Here is a 12502-nt window from a genome sequence, read left to right as displayed (position 1 = left end):
AACCCCAACCCCATGGATGTCCACGACATTCATGTGCGACAGGCATCCTCATCCCGCCTGCTTCTTCTTCTCCTCTTAGAATTTCTCTCCACACGGCGACGCGACACGACCACAACTGTGATAATCCGTCCATCCCACCAATGATGACTTTGATTTGAACGTTCCGCTGGCAGCTCTGTTGCCATCGTTGAGTTCTGTTTTATTTTTTTTTCTGTTGGAAGTGGAACCGACATCGTTGCGACCCAGTAACCAAAATTATTCATAACCATCACACTTATCCAACACTGGCAGCCGCTGCTGCCAAAGGTTGGCGATATCATTTCATTTCATATTTTATTCCATTTTATTTTATTGCATCGTTTGATGAAGCAAATTTAGTTTTAGACATCTAAGTGTCTGTAATAACATCCATTTGTTGAGCAGAAAAAAAAAAGAAGGCGATGATTATAATTTCGATTGGCGGTGTGTGAGTGATACAAAAAATAATCCCAGCCATGGTTGTTTTTGTTCGTTTCCTGGTCTAGTTCTCTGGGCTGAACTAAATTTGAAATTCCCATTATATGGCGTCATCGTATCATTTGTTATTCCCCTCATCTTTTAAGGGTGGACAAAATACAATTAGCTGCTAGTATATTGGATTTGCGTTAAACAAATTGAACAATTGTTTAAGAATGATTTCGAAAATGCCATCACGTGTAAAATATTAAAAATTGTTTTAAACAAGTAAAAAAGTATCGGTCGGTTTTGCCGACAGATGTATACCCTCAGCCAATGTTCGACTATTAAAAATATTTTGACTTCTGTTATGATTATTCAAATGTTTAACCCCTTATCCAGTAGTTTCCGAAGAAATGGGCCAATATTGGCCATTTCGTATCAGACCTAAATAAATATGATATAAATATTGCGACGTGCCAGGTTTGGACAATATCGACAACATCCTTCACTTTACATGACATATGTGATAATTTTTTGAAAATGTTAACATTCCGTTCCATTAATTATTCAAAATTTTTACCCTATGTGGGGGAAACACTTTATGGAGTGGATCGATATTATCCATTTTTGCACCTGACCTAGAACTGACACAGATATTAGGATTTGCAAAGTCGGAACAAAATCGGATTATTGCTTCTCTTTCTGTGCAGAATATATATATATGTATATTTTTATGGGGAGGTACCAGAGGGAATGGACCAATGTATTCCATCTTGGCACCATACCTTGGGTTAATCAAATTATTGGGATGTACGAAATTTGAAGATAATCGGACTCTTACGTCGCATTTATAAAAATTGTATTTATTCAAAATGTTGACCCTTTGTGGGGGAGGTACCTGATGGAGTGAACCGATATTGTCTATTTTCGCATCTAACCTAGCACTGATGAAAATACTACGATTCGCAAAGTTGGATCAAAATCGGATTATCCCATATCTTTTTCTGCAAAAAATATATTTTGAAAATTTCGACCTACCCCAAGTACCTGATGGAGTGAACCGATATTGTCCATTTTCGCACCTGACCTAGAACTGATGAAAATATTGCGATTCGCAAAGTTGGAGTAAAATCGGATTATTCTTTCTGTGTCTGTGCAATAAATTATTTTCTTTAAAAATTTTGACATTTTGTGTGGGAGTTACCAGAAGGAGTGGACCGATATTGCCCATATCCGAACTAGATCTAAGTTTGAAAATAATATTATGATGTACCAACTTTGGATGAAATCGGATACTCCCTTCGAGAGTACCAGCCAGCCAGACAGACGGACGGACATCGCTGGATCGACTCCAAATGTCCTGAAATGGTCCAAAGAGACTTAGTGTTTAAATCCGTTATTTCGACTAGGCACGTTTTGACCGTATCAAATGATATATACCCTCTGTAGCCATATGGCTGAGGGTATAAAAAACGGCATTTAGTTGTGGTTTCGCAGATTTCATAAAAATTTTAGGAAAGAAAATAATTTCCAGTCTTTAAAATACGTAGTTCTTACTCCAAATCGTCTCTTCTTATGGCTCAAATTTACTGTAACACAAAGTAACTACTTCTTCATTTTTTTTGGTTTTTGGTAAAAGAGAGGTCTTTGAGCTGTAGACCTTTGCTTTACCTATAAGAAGCATGTCACACTTTTGAGTTCCAACCGTTCATCAAATTATAGTACGCATCTCCATAACCTGTTCTTTCTTTCAATCACAAACACCAACAGTGACATCCATATGTAATTGGAGGATTCCAGATCTATACCTTTTTCCAAACGTGTGGAAGTGGATGAGCCCAATACCAAGTACAATCCCTACCCCTTCAACCAAACCAAACAAACTTGGTACTATTTGATACTTTTCGTACAATTATTGTACACATTTCCAGACCACATCCATGAACAGCAACCCTAGTATCAAATTTCAAGCACTCTCTGTTCAATTAATATCAAGTTGTACCAAATATAGTACTATTTAGTACTTTTGGTGCACTGGAAGTACATATTTCTAGAACCAACTCTTTATCACAAACCTTCCACCAAAAAAATACACCAATACAACATTCCAAAATTCCTGCTTCATCCGTTCACCCTAAATCAAAGTGTTTCAAGTTTAGTACAGTTCACAAATTTAGAACAGTTTAAATGTGTACTAACATTATAAAACCATCTTCATATATAAAACTTACTTTCCAACCTTGATTCTCATACCAAGTTTCAAGTTTTTAATACAAATGGTACCATTTTAGAAATTTACTATAATTTTTGAACTTTTCGTAAAAATCTACAGTGCACTCCATAAGTGACTCTCATTCCAAATTTCAGCTCATATCGTTTTTGGATGTCTCACAAAAAAGTAATTGTCCAATTTCACCCGCTAAATATCAATCCAAAATTATTAACATCTACCCTGTCTTAAACTCTAGTCCACATAAAATTACAGACGGTCAGATTATAATTGTGACCTGTAGAGCGACTGAGAAATATTTTGCGAACATCCCCAAAACAAAAGTCTTTATACTGACCTTAAACCTAACCCAAAGCCAAATTTCGTGAAGATCGGTCTGTAATAGTGACTTGCAGAGTGACTACAGATGGACGGGCGGCCGATCAACTCAGCTTGACGGCAAAGAAAAATCGATACACAACATGGTGGGTCTCGGACCAATATTTCGAGGTGTTACAAACTCTTAGGCCCAATCAAACTTATGGGTATAAAAACTTGTAAAAAATAGATAAACTCTGACAGGTCTGGACTTAAAATATTAGAAATTGGCAAAATCAAAAAATTCGACGAAAATACTGATAAAACCATCAAAATTTATGAATATCGGATGCTAAAGTTATATGGATATATAAGTAAACGGATCAGCATAAGCAATTTTCCGATATAGATGGTAGTACCCATTAAAAACTACAAATACCATATGAAAATAATTTCGATGAAATTGAGTCACACAATTCATCAAATTACCGAATATCGAAAACTAAAGTAATATACTATACCAAAACTTAGTCACATATGGAAAGTTCTTTGCAATTCAATTTACAGCAAATTTGGTCTAAAATTTTAAATAAAACAACCCAAAAAACCTTAAATCTGGAGGAACTGATATATGGGGCTATACGAAAACATGGACCTATATGGCTTTTTATCAAAAATTTTGCGGTCATAAAACACATTCCTACGGTCCTGAAATTGTATTCGCATATTTCATCCCGTTCGGTGGTTAGAATGGTTTTCACATAGCTAAATCGACGTAGAAATGTTTGCTGATCAAGAATATATATACACTGTGGGGTCTAAGAAAGGAACGACAGTATATAACCTAATATACCCTTGATAGTATGGAGGAACGTGTAATACCCTTTCCGTGTTAAGTAACCTTCAGTAAAAATTGAAACAAAAGAAAAAAACACACACATTATCTGATGCATTTCAATAATGGGTGATACATTTCAGTAACCTTACAATTTTTAGTAGTTTTTGTACCTACCATAGATTCAAACTTTCGAAAACCACCCCACCAACCCCCAAAAAACAAACAGGTTCGTAAATCTTAAAAAATCAGAATTACAGCCCTGAGACTGTTCTTTCTTTTATGTCAAGTTTACATGCAACAAGTTGTTTTCATTTATTCAATACGTTTCCTCATTTTTAAAAGTAGGTTATACATCGGGAAAAATGAATGAATCAGTTATACATCACCTTTTTATTGTACCATGCCCCACCCATTAACAGATACTTAAATTGCAAATTTCAAAACTTCAGCTGTTTATTTATTTTATTTTCTTAATTTTATTCATTCGTTTACAGATTTACACATGAAAATAAAATTTTCAAAATTGATATGATTATTGTTGAACCAGTTGATTGCTTAGGTCTGGAGTATTCCCTCATTGGCTTAACTTCATAAGTGACCAAATGACCATTCGCCGGTATGAAATCATGATATTGGTAAAGATCGGCAAATATTGAAAGGCTGTCAGTTTCGTTTTTAAAAGCATTACTCTTTGTAAAAGCGCCAATAATATATTAATACTCTAGACTTAAGAAATATAAATTTAAAATTTAAATAAGTCTCACACTAATTGTTAATCTTTTTCCATTTTCAATTTACCAGAAATTTGCAGAAAATTCCTGGTCCCCAAGAATTTCAAAGCAGATGACAGCGAAATAAAATTCCACATATAATGTTGGCAAATTGGGGCTCCACAATTACGCCACTTTTTTATATTATATTCTAAAATACTTTAAATAACTACAATTTCTTACATTAAATTTTTAAATAAAAATAAAATAAATAATAAAATCAAAATCTACAAATGTGTTTTTATTTACCACTAAATGGAAGCTAACATCGTAAGTATATGTCTAAAGAAAGGTCACGTAATTTTTCCTTATGACGTCACGCTAAAACCGAAAACACATTTTTCTGCAATTTCCCAAAATACCAGGCGCCCAGAATTGAGCAGCAGCATACTTAAAATAAAAAAAGTAAAAAAATTGAGTCTGGCAACACCGTAAAAAGTTGCGATTATTTTCAATCTGGCAATGCCGGTTAACCAAAATCCAGAGCATACTTTCAGGCGCGTATTAACATTTGGATATGGCAATGCTGTGAAATTTGTTCTGGCAATACCGTACCAAAAATTGTGAAAAATTATTTTGATCTGGCAATGCTGGTTCACCAAAATCCAGAGCATACTTTCAGGCGCCCCGATTTTTGTTTTTCCGTATTAGATACCTACTAACAAATTCTGGGCGCCTGGTATTTTTACAAAAATTCATGTTTTGTTACCACTTAACTATTTTTTTTACCTTGATGAATATTATTTTTTCCTACCCATTTTCCTCCCCATTTCCTTCATTTAATTGCATATTGTAAGAAAACCAATAATAATATTTTACCATAATTTTATTTATTTATTGGTGGATAAAAATTAAATAATAATAATAATAATAATAATAATAATCATATTATGTATATATAACAGGGGAACAACCATGGTTTCGGAAAGAAGCCCCATTTCTCGCCCAGGGTTTTCTGGCCTCTCCCCATCCAAATTTTCCTCTAATTCGTTCTTTTTATGAAACAAAAATGGAATTAAATTTGACTATTTTTATTCAAAAATTGCGGAAAAGAAATATTCCCATATATTTGTTAATTATACAATACAACCAAAGTTCCCATTAATTCGTCGAAGGCGTCCCTATGGAAAATTTAACTTCGAAAACGTTTAAATTAGCAGTCATCAGGAAATATTCCAAAAGCCTAGGTCCCCTACGTCAGTCCAAGTCGAAACAACTCAGAATTATTGTGAAAGTGACTTAAAGCAGGAAATCAAAGGAGGATCTGGAACGTTAATATGCACCGGAAAAACTGTTTTGAATATTATTTGTAATTGAATTAATTATTGCATAATTAAACTGCAATGCAATGAGATAAAAAAAACTGCAACAAAGTCAAACTCCATAATTGTTCAAACGGCCAATGAAACAATCACACGCTGCCCGAATTTTGCTCTGCGGTATTTTGGGCCATTCCTGGCGAAGCTTTTGCTTGAGGTGATCGACACTTTGGTATTTTTTTAGTGCCAACCTTGCTTTCCAAAATACTCCAGACACAATAGTCCAACGGATTTGTATCTAATTTTAACAGTGGTCGGACGAGTGGCTAAAAAATGACAGTAGTCTGAAGTTGGTTGCAGTTCTTCATCTCATCCTGTATTTGCCAGAGGCAATCCTTCATTTGGAACCCATATGTCAGTCATCCCATGACTTTAATTCATATATTTCATATTTTTTTTTGGAAATATATGTATTAAAGTTTAATTATTTATGTCTATATAACAAAAACTAGAAAATAAATTTCCTACTCAATGTTAATTAAGTCCATTTTCGTTATAATTTAACAAAAACGTATCTAATACCTCTGAATGGGGTCCTTAATTAAGCGTTTAATCGTTTTTATCACAAAATCGGTATCGCCGCCACATAAAAAAAGAATAATAAATGAAAAGAAAAATCATATGATTTTTTTCCTTGTTACGTCACAAGAAACTGAAATGCACACTTTTTGCTATTTCTCAAAATACCAGGCAACCAGAATTAGGCAGCAGCAGATTTCATTATAAAAACAATAACACTTTTTTGGCCTGACAACACTGTAGAAGCGAACTTCAGAGTCAACTTTAAGGAACCCAAGTAAAATTATATCTAGTTTCCACACACATGTGTTTTACTAAACAATGCTGCCGAGTTGTACTCATCCTAGACTGAATCCAATGCTATATTTTGTAGTAAAGACACAATCCACGGCAATGAAAACACACACACACCCTGTAATTGTGATAAAACAACATGGTGTTACAACTTAGTTTGTTTTAGTTTCCTTTATTTTCTATGACCTTTTCTCAACACATAACTCATTATGAAATATGTATTTTAAATAAAAATAATAATGATGACGCCTATGTAAAATAAAAATTTAAAATAAATTGTGTTTTTATGTTTTTTTATCTTTACAATACTATGAGCATTTTTGGGAGCGAAATAAAGAAAATAAAAATGTTTGTTATATGTAATACAGTTTTTACAAATATTTCAAAAAGTGATAAGATATTTCATAAATAAATTTGGAATCGACGTTTTCATGAAAGCACCCAAATTTGTATATTTTTTTCGAAAAAAAAAAAACTTTTCAAAACTTGCTTTCCAATTTTATTTATGAAATATTTTTCTGTCTTTTCAAAGGATAATGTGTTATTTTGTGTATTATGTATTTCATTTATTTAACTAAAAAATATTTTGTTTCCTTATAAAACACTTAGTTATACATTTTGTTTAAATTAATTACTTTTATATTATCATAAATTATCTTTGCTATATTCGTTTATGTTTAAAGTATAACTTTGTTTTGTTTTTAACTAATTTTAGGGGTTAATATTATTTTTGTTTTCTTTTTGAAGGGGAACAAAGAATTTGAAAATGTAAAGAGATTCATAGGAGTAGATAAGTATATTTACAAACAAATTTATTTTTTTATGTTATTAAAAATAAATGTTGGTAATAGTTAGGCAAAGAAAAATTAGAGAAAAGAAATAGTTTTCTTTATAAAATAAATATAATATTTAAGCAATGTTTTGGTTAGTTTATATGAAACGAGTAAAGTACAAATGTTTTTCCAAGGGATTGTGTTTGTTGTTGTTGTGTTTTTTGTTCTTTTCTTTTTTATATATCAATGATTAAACAGGTACATATTTCAAACAAAAAGAAGAGCATAGGGAAGTATTCAATTTTTTATTTTTTTTTTAGGACAAAAGCAATTTTTTTCGTTTCACAAATGGCAGCTGAATAATTGAAAAAGAAAGTTATGTTTAGTCTTTGTTGTTGTTATTATTATTGTGTTTTGTTGAATATTTTTTTATTTTATTTCTAATATTTTTTTATTTCATTTCTTTTTAGCTGCTTTTGGTGGCATTAATATACGAGTATTCGGTAATCGGTTGTTCCTTTGTTTTCGTAGTTATTCATTTGGTATGAATTGTTTTGGCATTGCATTTACTTTAATCGTTTCATTTGTTGCTTGTTTTTTTTATTAATTTATAATAATTTTTTCTTATATCATTTATGTGTTTATTTAACTTATGTACGTATGAATTTCATTGTATTTACAAATTATTAGTTTTTGTTTATTTTTTTTTTGTTATTATGTTAACAGTGCTTATAGGCATTTAACTACAAATTATTTATATAACATTATTCAATATTTTTCTTTAATATTTAATTTTTCTATTATTATATATTTTATGGAGGAAAAATGTTTTTTGTTGAATGACATTGGGATTTTTAAAAAAGGCCAAATTCGGTGAAATTTTGCATTCATTAAAATTTCTAGAGAACAAAGTCTATGAATAATTTAAGGCAATTAAAATAGCATGAACTTTGGCCGCAAGGACAATGAATAGTCATTGAATAAATTTAAAGCAAGTGACAAAAACTGTGTTGGCTTTTTTCGAAATTTATTTTAAAAGTCAAAAGTTTTTTTTTAGTTAGGTGCAATAATACCGAATTTATTCAGATTTGAAGTGCTCTTGCGAGCACTTAAGTGACGAAAAGTTGGGTTCAATATGACCTAATTTATTTATCAGATTGAAGTGCTCTTGCGAACACTGAATTTTTTTTTAAAAAATTTAAAATCCACAGTTTTAGGAGATTTGAATTATGGTTGTTAAATGGGTCTTAAATAAAATTTTTTCGTAAATTTGAAGATTTTCCAGCATTTTTTTTAACCAGCAAGGACACAATAACTATTTTAATGAATATATCTCAAGTCGTGAACTTACAAAAATGAGAGTCGACATATAATTTCTCCAGAAAAAAAATTAAAGTTTTTGTTGTTCAAGAATTTGTCTATACTCTAGTTGTAAGTTTTAAAAAAATACAATTTTGGGAATAAATTGATCTAGGAGGTACTGTTATGTGGGTCTATATATAATATGTTGACATTTTTCTTTAAGATTGTTATTTACACATATAGCATCCTACATACACAATTTTTTAGCCAAATCAAATGGAAAATGTGTTCAGACCCTTGGTACATTGTACATTTTCAGCGAAGGACGTTTGTAACCCCAAACCAAAACCAAGAGGAAAAATAGGATCCAAATTCATGTAGCCAAGTCCCCGCAAATACCTGAAATCAGAAGATACTTTTATATGAGAGTTAAACCACTAGTTGAGCCTATCTTGATAATTTTTTTCCAAGAATTGTTTCTTTCTAAGAACTAAAATTAACAAAATTTGTAAAAAAAAGTACCTGAAATCTGGGTATATCGTTATATAGGGGGCTAAATTAAAATGTAAACCGACATGACCCAAATTTTGTACAAATTATTCTACATTTGACTCAAAGGCCTGCTCTATCTTCAATTTGCGAAGTATAGAGCAAAATATATGTGAGGCCCTTCGTGTATGGTTAAGGCAACATATAATGAGCCCAAAAAAAAAAAAGGTTTTGGTCTGGGAATCCAAAACCCTTTTGGGATTTTGATGTACTAACCTAATACTATCACCTCCACATGGAATTTCCCATCCCCCCAGACCATAACCTGAAATAGTCGCACAGTATAATTTAGGATTTCTAAAAAATATAAGGACTTATCAAAGCTGGGTTTATTAGATTTTTTTTCGAAAGGTCAATGAATATTTTTATTAACGATATCTGACGGTTGTCTGTGAAAAATCTAATTTTATTGTAAGCAGATCACAAGTTCTCCGGATTTTACTCCGGAGACCTGCTCGTGAACGGGATTGCTCGATGAATGGGAGATTTATACGGAGTTTATTATTCACCCTTTTGTTTTGTGTGGGACAGCTCTCGAGTCACTCCAGTTTGAAAGGGAGCAGAATCGCTCGAAATTGAGTGAAAGATTGCTCTAAGTGTGAAATCGAGTGGAAAATAGTTTGTTTGCTTATTTGATGTGGCTGTGAACTGTGGGAGAGATTGTGTACAAAATCGTAGAACAGTAGAAGCAAGGTACCGGTTGATTTTTTTAAGAAAGCAATAATGCCATCATAAGCTTTGTTGGTATAAATTAGCCACAAGGATTTTGAAAATATTTCATTTTGTTTCGTTTACAGCTATGATATGAGAAAATACAGCAACAGTATGACAAAAACTAAAAAAAATGCTCGGCTAGAGTTGAATCTGGTCGTTTTTAGAGGAATTTTGCTCTCACTCTAAAATGACAAAGTAGGCTCGCCCCTATTCGAGCGAATTCGTAAAATGGATTTTCCACTTGTTTATACACCCATAACTACTTTTTGGAGGTCTGATTGTAAGACTGGGATAAGTTTTGAGTTTTTAAGAATACAGATGTGCCAGAGCTACCATTTTTGTGGAAACCCCATCAATGCTTTAAACATAGGATTTATGAATATTTTTCGAGGATTTGTTTACAGATTTTAGGGATTCTTTTTTAAGAGAGTTAATCATGGATTGTATGGAATATATTTGAAGGAATAACAGGAAAGAAAATATATCGAAAGTTGTAAAATTGAAAGTAATTTTGGGAAAATTGTAGAATTACAGGGTTGCCCATATTCGACGGACCCATCTGGCAACGCCATAACTTTTGACAGAGATGTCACATCGCTTAATGACATACCGCGTTTGAAGCGTCAGTTCAAGCAGATTTTTATCATGAACCAATACACGACACGCAAGCGCTCTGAAATAGTTGAAATTTACAAAAACTTATCGTGCTTTTAAAACATTAAAAAATGTGAGAAGTGGCCTTCTAAGAACACCATTAAGCATTTATACGAAAAATTTTCGACTGGTAAGGCTCTTTCTAATCCGAAGAGCCCATATAAAAGTCGACCAAGGCGATCGGCCGAGAATATCGCTGCCGTACGAGCCAGTGTTGAGAGGTCCCCAAGAACATCCCAAAAACGCCGTTCTCAGTATGGGCAAGCCTGTATAAAGAATATTCGAAAGCATGCATAAATTTTTAGAAAAAATTCTATCTTTATAAAATTTTCTTTCTACATTGAAGGCCTTCTATCCAAAGAATACAAATTTAAGGTCTACATCAAGAAATTATCGTTAGGTTTGGAAAATTGTCGGGTTATTACCTATGGAAAAAATAAATTTATATATTTATCAGTACAATTTTTACAGGATTTAATAAATTGTAAAATTAATAATATTACTGAGATTTACATTGAAATTACATATTTTTAAAAATAATTTTTTAAATACATTTTTTAGAGATATAGTTTCTAATCCTTCCCATATATCAATAATTTTTTTAAAATTTTTTTTTTATCGTAAATTTAAATATCATTCAACAAACAACATCTGCGCTCCCACAAAAATATTAATTTAAGATCTAAAACTAAAAATAATAATCGAGGATTAATGTTTTGTTTGTATAAAACGAATACATTATTAGGATAATATATGTGTATATATAAACATAAAGCTTAATAATTTGACATTATGATTTTCTCGTAATTTTGTCTTTGTTGTGTTACTTTTGTTCATTTCACGTTTTTTTTTACTGCAGAAGCCAAAGGCAATCATTTGTTTTTTTCGGGGTAAGGAGACACCTAATTAATTTGTGTGTGTGTTTTTTTTTTTCTTCTTGACGAAACGAAAGGGCGGCGATTTTTGAAATCTTAGTATAGTGATAGAGGTTAATTATATGTATGTATGCTAGATTTCGTTTTGTTTTTGCATTTTTCGTATGTATTTATCTGTGTATGTATATTAAGCCTTAATTTGTAACAATTAATGTTGTCATCTTAAATATTGAGTTTTTTTCTGCTTTGTTTTGTAGGAAATTTGTTCCGTCTGTTTTGTTTTCTATTTAATTGTTTTTTTTTTTAATTTTGCTTAATTTGTTATAAGTTTGTTGTTATTTTTTTTTGTTTTAAAAATATTATCAAAAATTATAATAAACTGTTGTATAATTTAAACATTTGTTTTTTGGTTTTTCTTATTTCATTAACTATAATTGCTTGTTTTGTGTGTGCGAGTGACAGACATTTCCTGCATCTGGACTCACATGTCGTCCTCCAGCGTTTTAGCCAAGAAGTGTTGGTTATGTGATGACTTGGTCGGACCATAACGTAGTTGTTACATACCTTGGTTCACCATAAATTGTGCCTGAATCTGTGAGTTCCGAAGGTGGAGATTGATGACCATGATAACGAAGTATAGGAAGCTGCCGATGCCGATGCTGCTGCAGATGGTGGTGGAAATACAAATTATATGGCAGGTGTAGATTATTGTTAAACAGTAAATGCTAATTTGGAATGCTATTGTATTTGCAGGACTTGCAGCATTTCTCCTGGTAGCGTTGCAAGCGACACAATCCCATAGAGCGTACATTGCGGCAATAGCGTGAAGTATCTTTACATCGCTCAATGGCTGTGAAACAAAAAAGAAAGCATTACAACAATACCAATTAGATGTGTTTTTTCTTCTTCCTTTTATTTTATTCTGTCTTT

The 12502-nt window shown here is 31.9% G+C and overlaps 1 protein-coding gene and 1 long non-coding RNA gene across 5 annotated transcripts in view; one reads left to right on the top strand and one right to left on the bottom strand.

The window, feature by feature from the left end:
- Positions 1–4737, top strand: part of LOC131803705 (uncharacterized) — a 57486-nt gene extending 52749 nt beyond the window's left edge. Inside the window, exon 3 of one of the 2 annotated variants that reach the window (XR_009342736.1) lies at positions 4605–4737. This is a non-coding gene — a long non-coding RNA (uncharacterized LOC131803705). Of the gene's footprint in view, positions 1–4297; positions 4573–4604 lie in introns of those variants that run through there. The other variant, XR_009342735.1, reaches the window with a different exon arrangement.
- A 2968-nt stretch (positions 4738–7705) lies between these two features.
- Positions 7706–12502, bottom strand: part of LOC101900681 (protein madd-4) — a 154622-nt gene continuing 149825 nt past the window's right edge. For all 3 annotated transcript variants that reach the window (XM_059125180.1, XM_059125181.1, XM_059125182.1), the window contains one exon: positions 7706–12422. In XM_059125180.1, coding sequence (XP_058981163.1) covers positions 12298–12422 — 125 coding nt within the window. In that variant the 3' untranslated portion in view covers positions 7706–12297. The remainder of the gene's footprint in view (positions 12423–12502) is intronic.

The sequence above is a fragment of the Musca domestica genome, unplaced genomic scaffold (assembly GCF_030504385.1).
Source record: "Musca domestica strain aabys unplaced genomic scaffold, Musca_domestica.polishedcontigs.V.1.1 32, whole genome shotgun sequence".
In the NCBI taxonomy this organism is placed as follows: domain Eukaryota; kingdom Metazoa; phylum Arthropoda; class Insecta; order Diptera; family Muscidae; genus Musca; species Musca domestica.
The sequence above is the reverse complement of the archived record's forward strand: the minus strand, read 5'-3'. Positions and strand labels throughout refer to the sequence as shown.